We start from the raw sequence: 12280 nt of genomic DNA, 5'->3' as shown, positions 1-12280 counted from the left end.
GGCAACTCATCGGCCCAACTACGACCGGCCGAGTGTAACTTCTTTTTCAGACCTTCCAATATCGTCCGGTTAGCATTCTCCACTTGTCCATTTCCCTGCGGGTAAGCGACCGACGACCGGACGTGAGTCGTCCCGATCGTGGCCAAGAAATTCTGGAAGTATTGGCTCACAAACTGGCGACCGTTGTCGCTAATGAGATGCACGGGTGCGCCAAAACGGGAAATGACATTGCGCCAAAGGAAGCGAGCACACTGCTGAGATGTGATTGTGGCTAAGGGCTCGGCTTCTATCCACTTGGAGAAGTAATCTATGGCGACGATCACGAACTTTCTCCGACGGGAGAGCTGAGGGAAGGGGCCCAAGATGTCTACCCCCCACCTAGCGAAAGGAACTGCGGTCGTGACCGGCTGGTAGAACGTTGCCGGTCGGCCAGGCATCCGGGCGTACAGTTGGCACGTCTCACATTCCCGAGCTAACTTTTCACAGTCTAGCTGGAGAGACGGCCAATAGTACCCGATCACCATGATACGACGGGCCAGGGATCGACCTCCTTGATGGGAAGAGCAAATTCCCGAGTGTAGCTCCTTCATGACCAACTCAGCCTCAAATGCGGTCAAGCAACGCATAAGGGGGCCTCCATACGATCGCCTATACAGACGACCATCCAAGACTTGGAACCTTGGGGCTCTTAGCTTGGCCTTCCGAGCACGCTGCGGGTCGTCGGGGAGGCGATCGTGCTCGAGATACTCCTTCAGATCGGTGATCCAATTGTCATCTACCGGTTGGATGGGATTGACCGGTAGACGGTGAATACTGTGTCTTGGGATCACCAAGATCCGAGCTATCTTCGACATATGTTCCGGGGCGTCTTGGGCCAGTTTGGATAAGATATCCGCATCGGCGTTATCCAATCGGGGTATGTGTCGGACGGTATACCCCCGGAACTGAGCGAGCTTTTCCATGACAAGGTCTCGGTACAATTGCAAACGCTCACCATTGACTTCATAGTCCCCGAGAACTTGCCCGACCACGAGCGCGGAATCTATCTGAGCTCGAATGTATTCAGCCCCCAAGTCCCGAGCGCACTGCAAGCCGTTAACGAATGCTTCGTACTCGGCTTCGTTGTTGGTCGGGTGGAACTGGTACATAAGAGCAAAATAGATCTTGAATCCTTCCGGGCTCGTGACCACCACTCCTCCTCCTGCCCCTTTTTTGCTACTCGACCCATCTGTAGCCAGCGACCACCACTCAGCCTCGGGATCCGCAACCTCAGGAGGCCGGGTATCCCGGGCGGTGCACTCAACCAAGAAATCCGCAAGAGCTTGACCTTTAATAGCCGGTCTTGGTCGGTATTCGGATCGCGTACTGGGTCAACATTAACGCCCATTTGACTAGGCGACCTGATGATGAAGCAGTTCGGAGGACTGGCCCGATCGGCTGATCGGTCAACACGCGAATTGCTCGACCTTGGAAATAGGGAGCCAATTTCTTTGCAGCAATGTATAAGGCATAGACGACCTTCTCTAGCCGGGAGTACCGGAGCTCGGGACCATGTAGCGCGTGGCTTACATAGTACACCGGTCGCTGGACCCCTTCCGGATCGGTTCGGCACAACACTGCGCTTACTGCACGATCGGACACGGCGAGGTACACGTCTAGCTCTTCTCCGAGCTCGGGCTTTGAGAGCACGATCGGTGACATGAGATACTCCTTCAGCTCGTCAAAAGCCGCTCGGCATTCTTCGTCCCAGACGAATCCATTAACCTTCCGCAATACCTTGAAGAAAGGTAAAGCGCGCTCGGCTAGCCTGGAGAGGAACCGGCTGAGGGCTGCCAACCGACCGGTCAATTGCTGGACTTCCCGAACGGTGGAAGGTGGCTGCATGTCCAGAATCACTTTTACTTTGGCCGGGTTAGGCTCGATTCCTCTCTTGGTCATCATATAGCCGAGGAACTTGCCGGTCTGAACCGCGAATGTACACTTGGTCGGGTTCAGCCGCAACTGGTACTTCCTCATGATCTGGAAGCACTCCCGAAGGTCCCGAGTGTGGTCGGATCGGTCCCGACTCTTGACCAACATATCGTCGATGTAAGCTTCCATCGTTCGGCCCAGCAGATCAGCAAAGAGCATGTTGACCATCCTTTGGTAGGTCGCTCATGCGTTTCGGAGGCCGAACGGCATCACTCGGTAACAATACAGCACATCCGGGGTTACGAAGGCTGTCTTGCTCTCGTCTTCATGGTGCATCATGATCTGATGGTATCCCTTAAAGGCATCCATGAAGCTCATTAACTCGGCCCCAGCCGTCTCGTCGACCATCTGATGAATGCTCGGTAGAGGATACAGGTCGAGCGGACAGGCTTTGTTGAGGTCCGTAAAGTCGATGCACATCCTCCATGCTGGGGGCTTAGGAACAAGAACAATATTTGCCACCCACTCAGGATAGACCACCGGACGGATGTGCTCGATCGCCGCCATCTTTTTGACTTCTTCTCTTACAAACTCGCGGCGATCGGAGGAAAGGTGTCGTGTCTTCTGCACGACCGGCTTAGCTGCGGGATCGACGGCCAATTTGTGACAAATGACCGACCGATCGATCCCGGGCATATCTTCGGGCCCCCATGCAAAAATATCGGCATACTCCCGGAGCACGGCCAGAACTTCCGCTCGGAGCTCGGGAGTGAGGGCTCGGCCAATCTTAATCTTCCTGTCCGGGCGGTCCTCGGACAGGGGAACTTCTTCAATTTCTTCAGAAGGCTCAGGCTGCTCCTTCCGTTCCTTAGCCTCCTCCTTGGCTATGGTGTTCACCCGGGAAGACGGACCGGAGTCACGTCTATTGACCGCTCGGATGTAACACTTCCGGGCGGATTGGACATCGCCACGGACCACGCCGACCCCGTTGGGGGTGGGGAATTTCATGCATAGGTGAGGCATAGAAATTATCCCACCGATCTTCATAATGGCGGGTCGGCCTAAGATAATGTTGTGGACGCAATGGAGGTTGACCACAACAAATTCCAGCTCCGTTTGGATCGACTTTGGAGGCGTGCCGATCTCGACCGGGAGCGTTATTTTTCCCTCGGGGTAAATAAGAGCCCCGGTAAATCCTGACAGTGGTACACCGACCGGAGTCAGCTCCTTCCTGTCAAGGCCAAGCTTCTCAAACACGTCCAAGTATAGGACGTTCACACTGCTGCCCGTGTCAACCATAACCCTTTGGACGTCCGTCCCCTTAACGTCAATTGTGACCACGAGCGCCTCCATGCCGTGATCACTGCTGGTAGGTTGGTCCTCGAGGGTGAAGGTTATGGGCTCCATCTTCTGCCTCTTCCCGGTCTCCCGGGAATCCACTACTGCGACCGGGCAATTTGTCCTTGGTCGGGAAGCATCTTCCAGCCCACCAAAAATGACATGGATGGTAGGTTTTCCGGACGGGCGGCTACCGGATGGAGGGTCAGGGTCCCGTCGGTCATCATGACGATCGTCCCTTCGATCGTCTCTTCGGTCCTGGCCCGACCGATCAGAGCGGTGATGAGATCGTCTGTGGTCCCTCCGATCGGTATTCCTCTTGTTTTCCTCTCTCTTTCCCACACACTTGTCCAATTTTCCCAAATTGAGCAAATCTTCCAATAATTGGCGCAAGTGGGTACACTCCTCGGTGTCATGCCCGGCGCATCGATGGTAAGCACAATGCTTACTCTTGTCAGGGCCATCTCGATCGGGATGGGGAAGTTTGATGAGATTGCAGGACTGAGCGTACTGCATGGCCTCCGCCGCGGATCGGTTTAAGGCCGTAAACTCGCCAGGCCTGGTGCGGGATCGGGGATGGTCATCTCCCGACCGATGTTCCGCCCGGCCGGCCGGTTTTCGGGACGAAGAGCCGACCTCCTGCAAGCGCTTGACGGCATTCGCCTCACCTGCGTTGGCGTAATCAGTGACCCTTCGGAGGGCCTCCTCATATGTGGTCGGGGGGTGGAGGATAAAATCCTGGTATAAGTATCCCGCCCGGAAGGAGATGTGAAGCATGTGGGTGGCGGTCGCATCATCCATGGGCTCGACCTCCCCGACCGCCGCCTTCCACTTGATGAGGAAGTCGGTCAAGCTTTCCCCTTCGAGCTGCTTGGCCTTTTCGAGGTACATATAGGACTTCCTCACCACTTTGGAAGTAATGAACTTCCGTACAAACTTGATCGCCAGGGTCTCAAATTTGTCGATTGACCCCGGCTGCAGGGTTCGGAACCATTCTGCCGCCCGACCGGTAAGCGTTGAGTAGAAGGCCCTGCACATCACGGCGTCTGAAACGCCCTTCAGCATCATATTGCTGAAGAAATCATTCACGTGAGCCTCCGGGTCTGTCCGACCGTCGTAACTCTTCTCTCCCGAGACCTTTAAGTCGAGCGGGTAAGGCTGAGCCATTACCGCTGCTGTGAAAGGCGTTTGGTGTAGGGTCGATCGGTCGGCCGGGGGTGCTGTAGGATACGCACTCCTGAGCTGCGCAACTTCCGCCTGGAGGTTGTAGAGCAATCCTCGGGTTTCGTTGAGCTCGGCGGCTTGAGCGGCTTGGGCTGTATCCCGAGCGCGTCGCCGTCGGTGAGATCTCGACCCGCTATACCCGGATGAAGCCTCATGGCTAGCTTCCTGCATTTGTACGTCCTCTTGCCCGCGATTCGGGTCTTGGGGTCCTAGACGCTGGCGCATCTCTGGTCGGAGACGATCGAAAGCTACCGCTCGGGCAACCTCTTCAGGGTCCTCCGCTTGAACGGCCTGAGCTGGTGCCTCCATCGCATCAGCACCCCCCGACCCCAACCGCGAATGAGCCGAGCGTCGAGCCCGGGAAGTGGACTGACGCTGCGGCTCTACTTGTGCGGTCGGTTGTACTGGAGGGGCGGCGGCTGGAGCTGTATATGCAGGCGTATATGGTGTATAACCAACCGGGGAAGTGTAACACATTGGTTGGCCTGGCCAATACCCGTACGGTGGGGGTGGGACCGGGTACGGATACTGGGCGGGATACATCATCGGCTGCTGCTGGTATGGCAGACCGGGTGGTGGGTATCCTGGTTGTATGTAATTCACCGGCTGCTGGGCGGCCGGGTATGTATTCGACGGATGTGGTGGTGAGAGATTGAGGTTGAGGTCCATTGTCTGACCCTGCTGTTGGGTAGCATAGTGGTCGGAGGAGCTCGCCGCATCCGCCTGGTCGTCGGCGAAGTTATTGTGTGCCCACGGATACATGTTGATATGGTGATCGGGTGCTCGTCAAGACGTTGGTTTCTTGCACGGGTCCCCACAGACGGCGCCAAAATGATACTGCTAATTCCACGTAAGCAATATAAAATAACGCGAGACCAATTAAAGCAAGTAAAATCTTTATTGATCCCGGTAAAGGCCCTAAGTACAATCTACTTGGCTGCTCTGAGTACCGACTGACTGCGGTCGGGATTCTCTAACAACAACCTATCGATCGTCCAAAAGTCCTCTACACTGTAGCTACTGTGGGCATTTATAGCCGCTATGCCGGGGACAAGATTCCAGCCGCTCGGCATGTCTTCCACGTAGCCACCACGTGTCATTTTCCCAGGTGCCCTGTCTGTCGCCATGAAGAGCCGCCACGCGTCCTCTCGCGTCCTTGTGCCAGCTCTTTCGTCGAAGGGCTACCGCTCGGTGGTTGACATCAGCGCTCGGGCAACTCCCGGTCATTCCCGACCGGGGTCTTCATGGAAAAAGCCCGACCTGCCACCTGAAAAGATCACAAGAGAAAGACAAAGGCAAGTCGGTCGTGGTGGAGCTTATGTCGGTCGGGATATTCCCTACCAGACTCCTAGAATAAAACATTCATTCATGTTAATACTGAACGCCACTTCCCCAGCAACGACGCCAATTTGATTGTAGTATATTTGCAAACAAATAATACCCGGAGTATCGAGTAATCGATCCACAGGGAAGTGGTTGTATTAAGCACCAATTACTAATTTATTCTATAAAGCTAATCCTAGCGATTGACTTGGATGGTTGCAATAAGTAAATAAATTAAAGCAATGATTTAGGTTTTGAAAACAATAGAGAGAGAGAGAATGAGATTGTTGGGATTCAAGTGTTTAATCACCTAGTGCATAACCTAATGTAATATTAAATATGAGTTTAAACGGGTGTGAGGATGCAAAGTGGTATAGAGCTACTCTCGTAGTCACTAACACTAGTGAATACTCATTCTCGTGGTATAAACGCACACCCAATAAAACAAGAACAAGCATCATAATAAATTCCCAACTACTACCATATCTCAATGTGTAATAATCAATAATTAAACTCCCTAACAAAATTACCCTTTCTCAAGGTGCAACAGTTAGGTGCAATTGTGTGTGCCCTAAGTTATGCCCAACTCTCGTTGTGACACAAACAAAACTATGAAGCAAGTAATTCGGACCCTAAACTACTAGCAACAAGAATGATAAGCACAATTGCAACACAAGTATTAACCCCAAATAATAATATATTAAAGAATTTGAGAGCTAAGGCACATAGGTTTATAAACACTTTTACTCAAGAATCTCTAAAGAATTTAGCCAAGCATGACTACATTATACATAGCAAATATATTTAAAGAATTACAAATCATCAAAGAGAGGACAAGATTGAACCTGACAATTCTTCCAAATCTCCTTAGCTTTCTTCTTGCTTCCCAAGTTGACTTGTGGCTCTTGATTTCTCTCCTTCTTGTCTCCAAAGATCTCTGAATAATTTTAGGGTTAAGGAAGGTCGAACTATTACTCTTGAAAAAATATTAGCTCAATGATGCCATATATATAGTGGATTTCATAAGTACAAGTAGTTTTGATTGTTCTCATTGTAAAACGGGTATCGTTTATTATATTATAAGAATTGAAAAGATTTACAGAAGTCTTAATATAGAAGCGTATATACAATTTTGTTCATGTTTTAATATTAAAGTCATTAAAAATTTGAATCAAATACCATCCCTTTAGGGGTTGTTTGGTTCACGGAATGTCAGATTACCTTAGGGAATGTTAGATTGCTGGGAATGTGAGATTCATGTGTTTGGTTAAAATTGGGGTATGTAATATAATCATGTTTGGTTTAGGGTTCTCATTTATTCACACACTATAATATCCTTAACATATTTTCATATATTTTAATAAATTTAAAAATTAAAAATAAATAAATAAGATAACGGTATCATATATAATTACATGATTTTAAAATATTAACTAAAATATTGAACTTGAGAAACAAAATTATTTTATATGCTAACCTAACATAATAAAAATAAAAAATATATAATTACAAAAATAATTATATATATGTGTGTGTGTGAGAGAGAGAGAGAGATAAACTAACATAACCAAGGTTATCTTACATAACCTTAGAAATTGAAGGGAATCACATTCCCTTCAAAATCCTATGTGGAGGGAATGTAATCCTATGTGGAGGGAATGTGACATTCCTGGGGAATGTTAGATTCCCTGAGTTAATGTGAACCAAACATAGGAATGTGAGCTTTGGAATGTCACATTTCCTTGGTTATGTTATATAACCTGAACCAAACGCCCCCTTAGACTTTGATGTATATTTGAATTGCATCCCTACAAACTTTTTGAATCTACAAAAAGTATTGATTGAATATACCCATTTCATTTCTTTTAAATGGTGAACTGAAATCCCATATATTGGTAATCCCTATTTGTATCGATTTTTTGTTTGTTTGTTTGGAAATGCATAATGATCAGAACTATATATTTAGTGTTGAAATGAAATCCACACAAACAACTAAGAAAAATACTAAGAAATTTTCAAGAAAATACTTTTTTTCCCTCGTAATTTTTTCCTCCAAACTTTCTTTTCATGATATGACTTTCATTTGACGGGTGCTAATAAATTAACTAACCTACCACTAATTAATAAGTAAATTTAGCTATTAATCACACAATGACACTCCGAAAGAGATAATTAAGTGTCTTAAGCAGAGGTCCTATGCGACCCAGTTTCTTCATCTCTGAGCTCCAAGTTTCTGGTCAAACGCAAACTGGAATCCTCCATGGCTCCAGGCTCGGAAGCGTCCTCGATTCTATAAGCAACATACTTGCTGGCAAACAAGGTGTAATACAGGAAGTTCAAGGCTGCAATGCAGGCGATAATGTAGTAGTAATACTCTAATCTGTTCTTGTTAAGGTCATGGCCGCCTAGCCATGGAGTCGGGCTAGTTTTCACGGTGATAGCGTGAATGACGTTGACGATCAGGGAACTGAGGTAGCTGGAGAAAGAGAGGGAGAGGAAGAAGACGGAGCCGCCCAAGCTGCGGAGGGCCTCCGGGATTTGGGTGGTGAAGAATTCCATGATGGCGACGGCGGCGAGGGCCTCCGTCATCCCGGAGAGGATGAACTGCGGGAGCAGCAGCGCGATGGAGAGCGGGGACTCGAACGTGTGGTGTTTCAGGGCGGATGATCGGCGCTTCTCCTCCACCACCCCCGCCGCCACCATGCAGAGGATGGAAGTCACGATGCCGGCGCTGATTTTCTGGCCCGCCGTCATTCTCACGTCCCGGTTCAGGATTTTCTTGAAAGAGAGGATGTAGAACCGCTCGTACACCAAAATCCAGAGGGTTAGGGCGATCATGGAGGATATCCCCATCCACGCTGGGGGCACCTGGAAATGCGACCCGATTGATTTGTTCATCTGAATAGCCTGCATGAGGTAATTATGGCCGGGTTAACGAATCTGAATTCGAATACATATGTGAATATGCCAACTTTTAGTCACTTCCATTTTTTATTGCAGATTTATATGGGACAGTCAATTTTTAGTCATTTTTCATTGGAAAATTTAAATTTGGTCATAATATTATTGTGGCATGACCAATTTTAGTTTTCTATCAATAAAACAGTTTTAAATGCGACTTAACTACAAAGGAATTTTGGTCTGCAATTATGTTTTCAGAGAAAAATAAACATAAAAATATAGCGTGTTCAACTCACTTTGTATAAAAATGACTGAAATGTCCTTGTATTTAATGACATTTCAACGATTTTGTTAAAAGATGACCAAATATAGTCATACCACAATAATACTATGACCAAATGTAAATGTTCTAATAAAAATAACTAAAAGTGAACTGTCACCTTTAAATTTAAGACTAAAAATGAAATCAACTCTATATATATCCATGATCAATTGTGTAAACTACTGAAAAATTGCATCACATTTACTACAAGATTACACCGCATTTACTATAAGATTGCATCGCATTTACTACATACCTGGAGGTTTCCGAAGGAGCCCTGCTGGTCCATCACCACAAAGCACCCCAAACCCGAAACCCAAACCGGGAGAATCCCAAACAGGCACTTCAATTGCTCCACTTGGTGAATGCTACAAAGTGTCCATGTGTTCCTGGGAACCCCCTGCTCATCCAGTTCATCCCCGTCCACAATCACCGCCGCCTTGTTCAGAAACATGAACCGCTCCGTCTTGGGCAACTTGGGCTCCTCCGTGGCCGGGTCGTACAACGAACCCTCCCCCAACTCCACATGCCTCTTGCGGATAAACGCTACCACCACTTTAGTCAAGTCCACAAACACACTCCCCTGAGGCTTCTTATACACATACGCATGGCGACCCAGCAAGAATATGGTTAACGACAAAAGCAGGCAAAAAGTGGGGATAGCGAAGCCGATGGTCCAACTCACTTCCGTCTGGATATAAATCACGCCGGTGAGGACTATCAAGAGCGCAATGGTGAAGGAGAAATACCACCAGTTTATGAAGCTCTCCAGTTGCGCCCTACCCTTGGGGGTGTCGGTGTCGAATTGGTCCGCCCCAAAGGCGATGTTGCAGGGCCTAATCCCCCCGGAACCCAGTGACAAAAACGCTAAACCTATGTAGAGAATGGCAAGTTGCCACCCGTGGGGTTGTTTGCAATTTTCCGATTGGTCGTGGCATGCCGGTGGCCTTAGCGACGCTAAACCTGCGGTTAAGGTTACAGTTCCCATACCCTGCATCCAGGACACAAATAATTATTAAACATTCTTCCAAAAGGCTGAAACTCAACTCTGCCCCCACACTCCGACCAGACAGAGCATTTGAGAGGATGTAAATCATGGTAACTCAACTGAACATGAACCACAGAGACTAAACCGGTGCTCACTGCGCACAAGGAACCCCTCACTTTAAGAGGTAGCTCCCATACTGCCGCTGGTGAGACTCGATTCCTGGTCATTCTTCCAAAGCACCTAATAAGCTAATTAATTGGAATTAAAGATTATAACAATAATGGGTAGTACGTACTATAAGAGAGCAAATTGTGCCAAAGAAGAGGGTGAGAAATCTGCCCAAATACGCATCAGAGACAAAGGCTCCGCCCAAAGTTGAGATATTGGAAGTCCCATTCCATACCGTAACAACGTTAACCAAAAAAACTCCTCCCAAATTGTACTTGGTACGTAAATACACTGTCATGTTCGAAATCAAACTCATCGACGCCAACTTCTCGAACGCTTCATTTGCTTCAATTCATGAACACAAACACCAAAATAAGAAAATCAAACCTGACGAATGAATCAAGTAATTCATAATCATATATCAATATCAATATCAAATTAAAATTGATTAATTTCACTAAAACTAATTATAAATTAAATATTACCAAGAATATACATTATGGCTTTCCATCCTCCTCGTGATCTTGTAGGTATAGACGTGATAGGTTCCTCTTCTGTTGTTGATGCAGAATGGCTTCTGATCTCCATTTCTCTCTCTTCCACCTTACTGTCCAAAGAACACATTATCTCTCCTACATGAACCACATACACAGGGATATATTATATATGTATGCAGGTTTATAGGATCTTGAAGACTTTGTCAACAAACCAGTACACTACAGTATATTTATCTTTACTACATGGAATAGTTTAGGAAGTTATTATTAGGGAAGTAAATATATATAAGGCATTTCTTGTACTTTTGTAGGCATTCAAAAATCAATGAGAGTTCTTTATTATTTTTTTTAGTTAATTCCATTTTTGGTCTTAGATTTATAGGTGACAGTTCATTTTTAGTCTTTTTTTTTTCACTTTTGATCCTAGTATTATTATGGCATGATCATTTTTTGTCCTCCATCAACAAAACAGTTTAAATTTTGTCAAATAGAAGAGTATTTCCGTCTTTAATTTAATTTTTTTTCCAAAAAAAAAATATATATATATATAGTGGGTCAACCTACTTTGTATAAAAAAAGATCCAAATGTCCTTGTATTTAACAAAATTTCAATGATTTTCTTGACGGAGGATAAAAAATGGTAATGCCACAATAATACTAGTACCAAATGGGGATATTCTGATAAAAAAAAAGTACTAAACGTAAACTGCTACCTATAAATCTAGGACCAAAAATAGAATTAACTTTGTTTTCCATTAATTACTTAGTTTTTCTGTAATTACCATAACTCGAATACAAATTAGAGGTCAAAACTTGCTCAAAAAGGTTTAATCCACTAATAACTAATTACCAAACAAGGTCTAAATGTAATTTCAGTTTCTCTAGATTTTCAGTTCTTTGGTCCGTAAACCGACCATCTAAATGCATTTGGCATTACCACCAATTAGAGATTTGTGAAAGATGTGTTTCCAACTACCACCGATTCATACTTCAAAAAGGTGGATGTGAATCTCTCATGCCCAAAGTGTGGTGATGAAATCTAGCTCTCATGCCCAAAGTGTGGTGATGAAAATGAAGATGTTACGCATGCTCTTGTATCTTGTGAATTTTCCCTAACAATACATTTTTTGCGTTTATGAAAATGAAATTATTTTAAGTATTAATAAATTTGTCATTATTGCATCTACAAAGGGAGCATACACATTTGGAAAATGTGCTTATCACTCAAAATATATGGGCCCGTTTATTTCAGAAAAATGTTATTTGTTTTTTTTTTTTTTCGATTTTCTAAATTTTTAGTTTTAATTCCCTGTTTTCTGTTTATAAAACTTGTTACTAACACTCATTTTTTAAATTTAATTTTGAGACTAACATTATAAAATTAAGACACGTTTAATTTTGAGTGATTTTTAAGACTTTATATTTATAATATTTTTGGATATGTTTTGTTTAAATGAAATAAATGTAATTTTAACTTTTAAGTATAATATATGTAAGATTTTTACATTTGATATCCGAACTAAATTTATATCAAGATATAACATAACTAAAAATATATATTTGAACCAATAACCTAACCTAGCTATTAATTTCACTTCAAATATAGTT

At 45.4% G+C, this 12280-nt stretch overlaps 1 protein-coding gene across 2 annotated transcripts; it reads right to left on the bottom strand.

Moving 5' to 3' along the window:
- Positions 1–7836: 7836 nt before the first annotated feature.
- Positions 7837–10894, bottom strand: LOC109191874 (protein NRT1/ PTR FAMILY 2.8). 2 transcript variants are annotated; one of them, XM_019342549.1, is made up of 4 exons: positions 10661–10894; positions 10303–10562; positions 9276–10010; positions 7837–8703 (listed from the first exon to the last, which is right to left on the bottom strand). In XM_019342549.1, exons 2-4 carry the CDS (start codon positions 10489–10491, stop codon positions 7978–7980), a joined length of 1650 nt encoding a protein of 549 aa, XP_019198094.1. In that variant the 5' UTR covers positions 10492–10562; positions 10661–10894; the 3' UTR covers positions 7837–7977. The 2 variants fall into 2 exon arrangements, with proteins under 2 accessions (XP_019198094.1, XP_019198093.1); XM_019342548.1 differs by having other exon boundaries at positions 10303–10520.
- Positions 10895–12280: the final 1386 nt, after the last annotated feature.

Source organism: Ipomoea nil, unplaced genomic scaffold, assembly GCF_001879475.1.
Source record: "Ipomoea nil cultivar Tokyo-kokei standard unplaced genomic scaffold, Asagao_1.1 scaffold1721, whole genome shotgun sequence".
Lineage (NCBI taxonomy): Eukaryota > Viridiplantae > Streptophyta > Magnoliopsida > Solanales > Convolvulaceae > Ipomoea > Ipomoea nil.
This window is presented reverse-complemented; position numbering and strand designations above follow the sequence as displayed.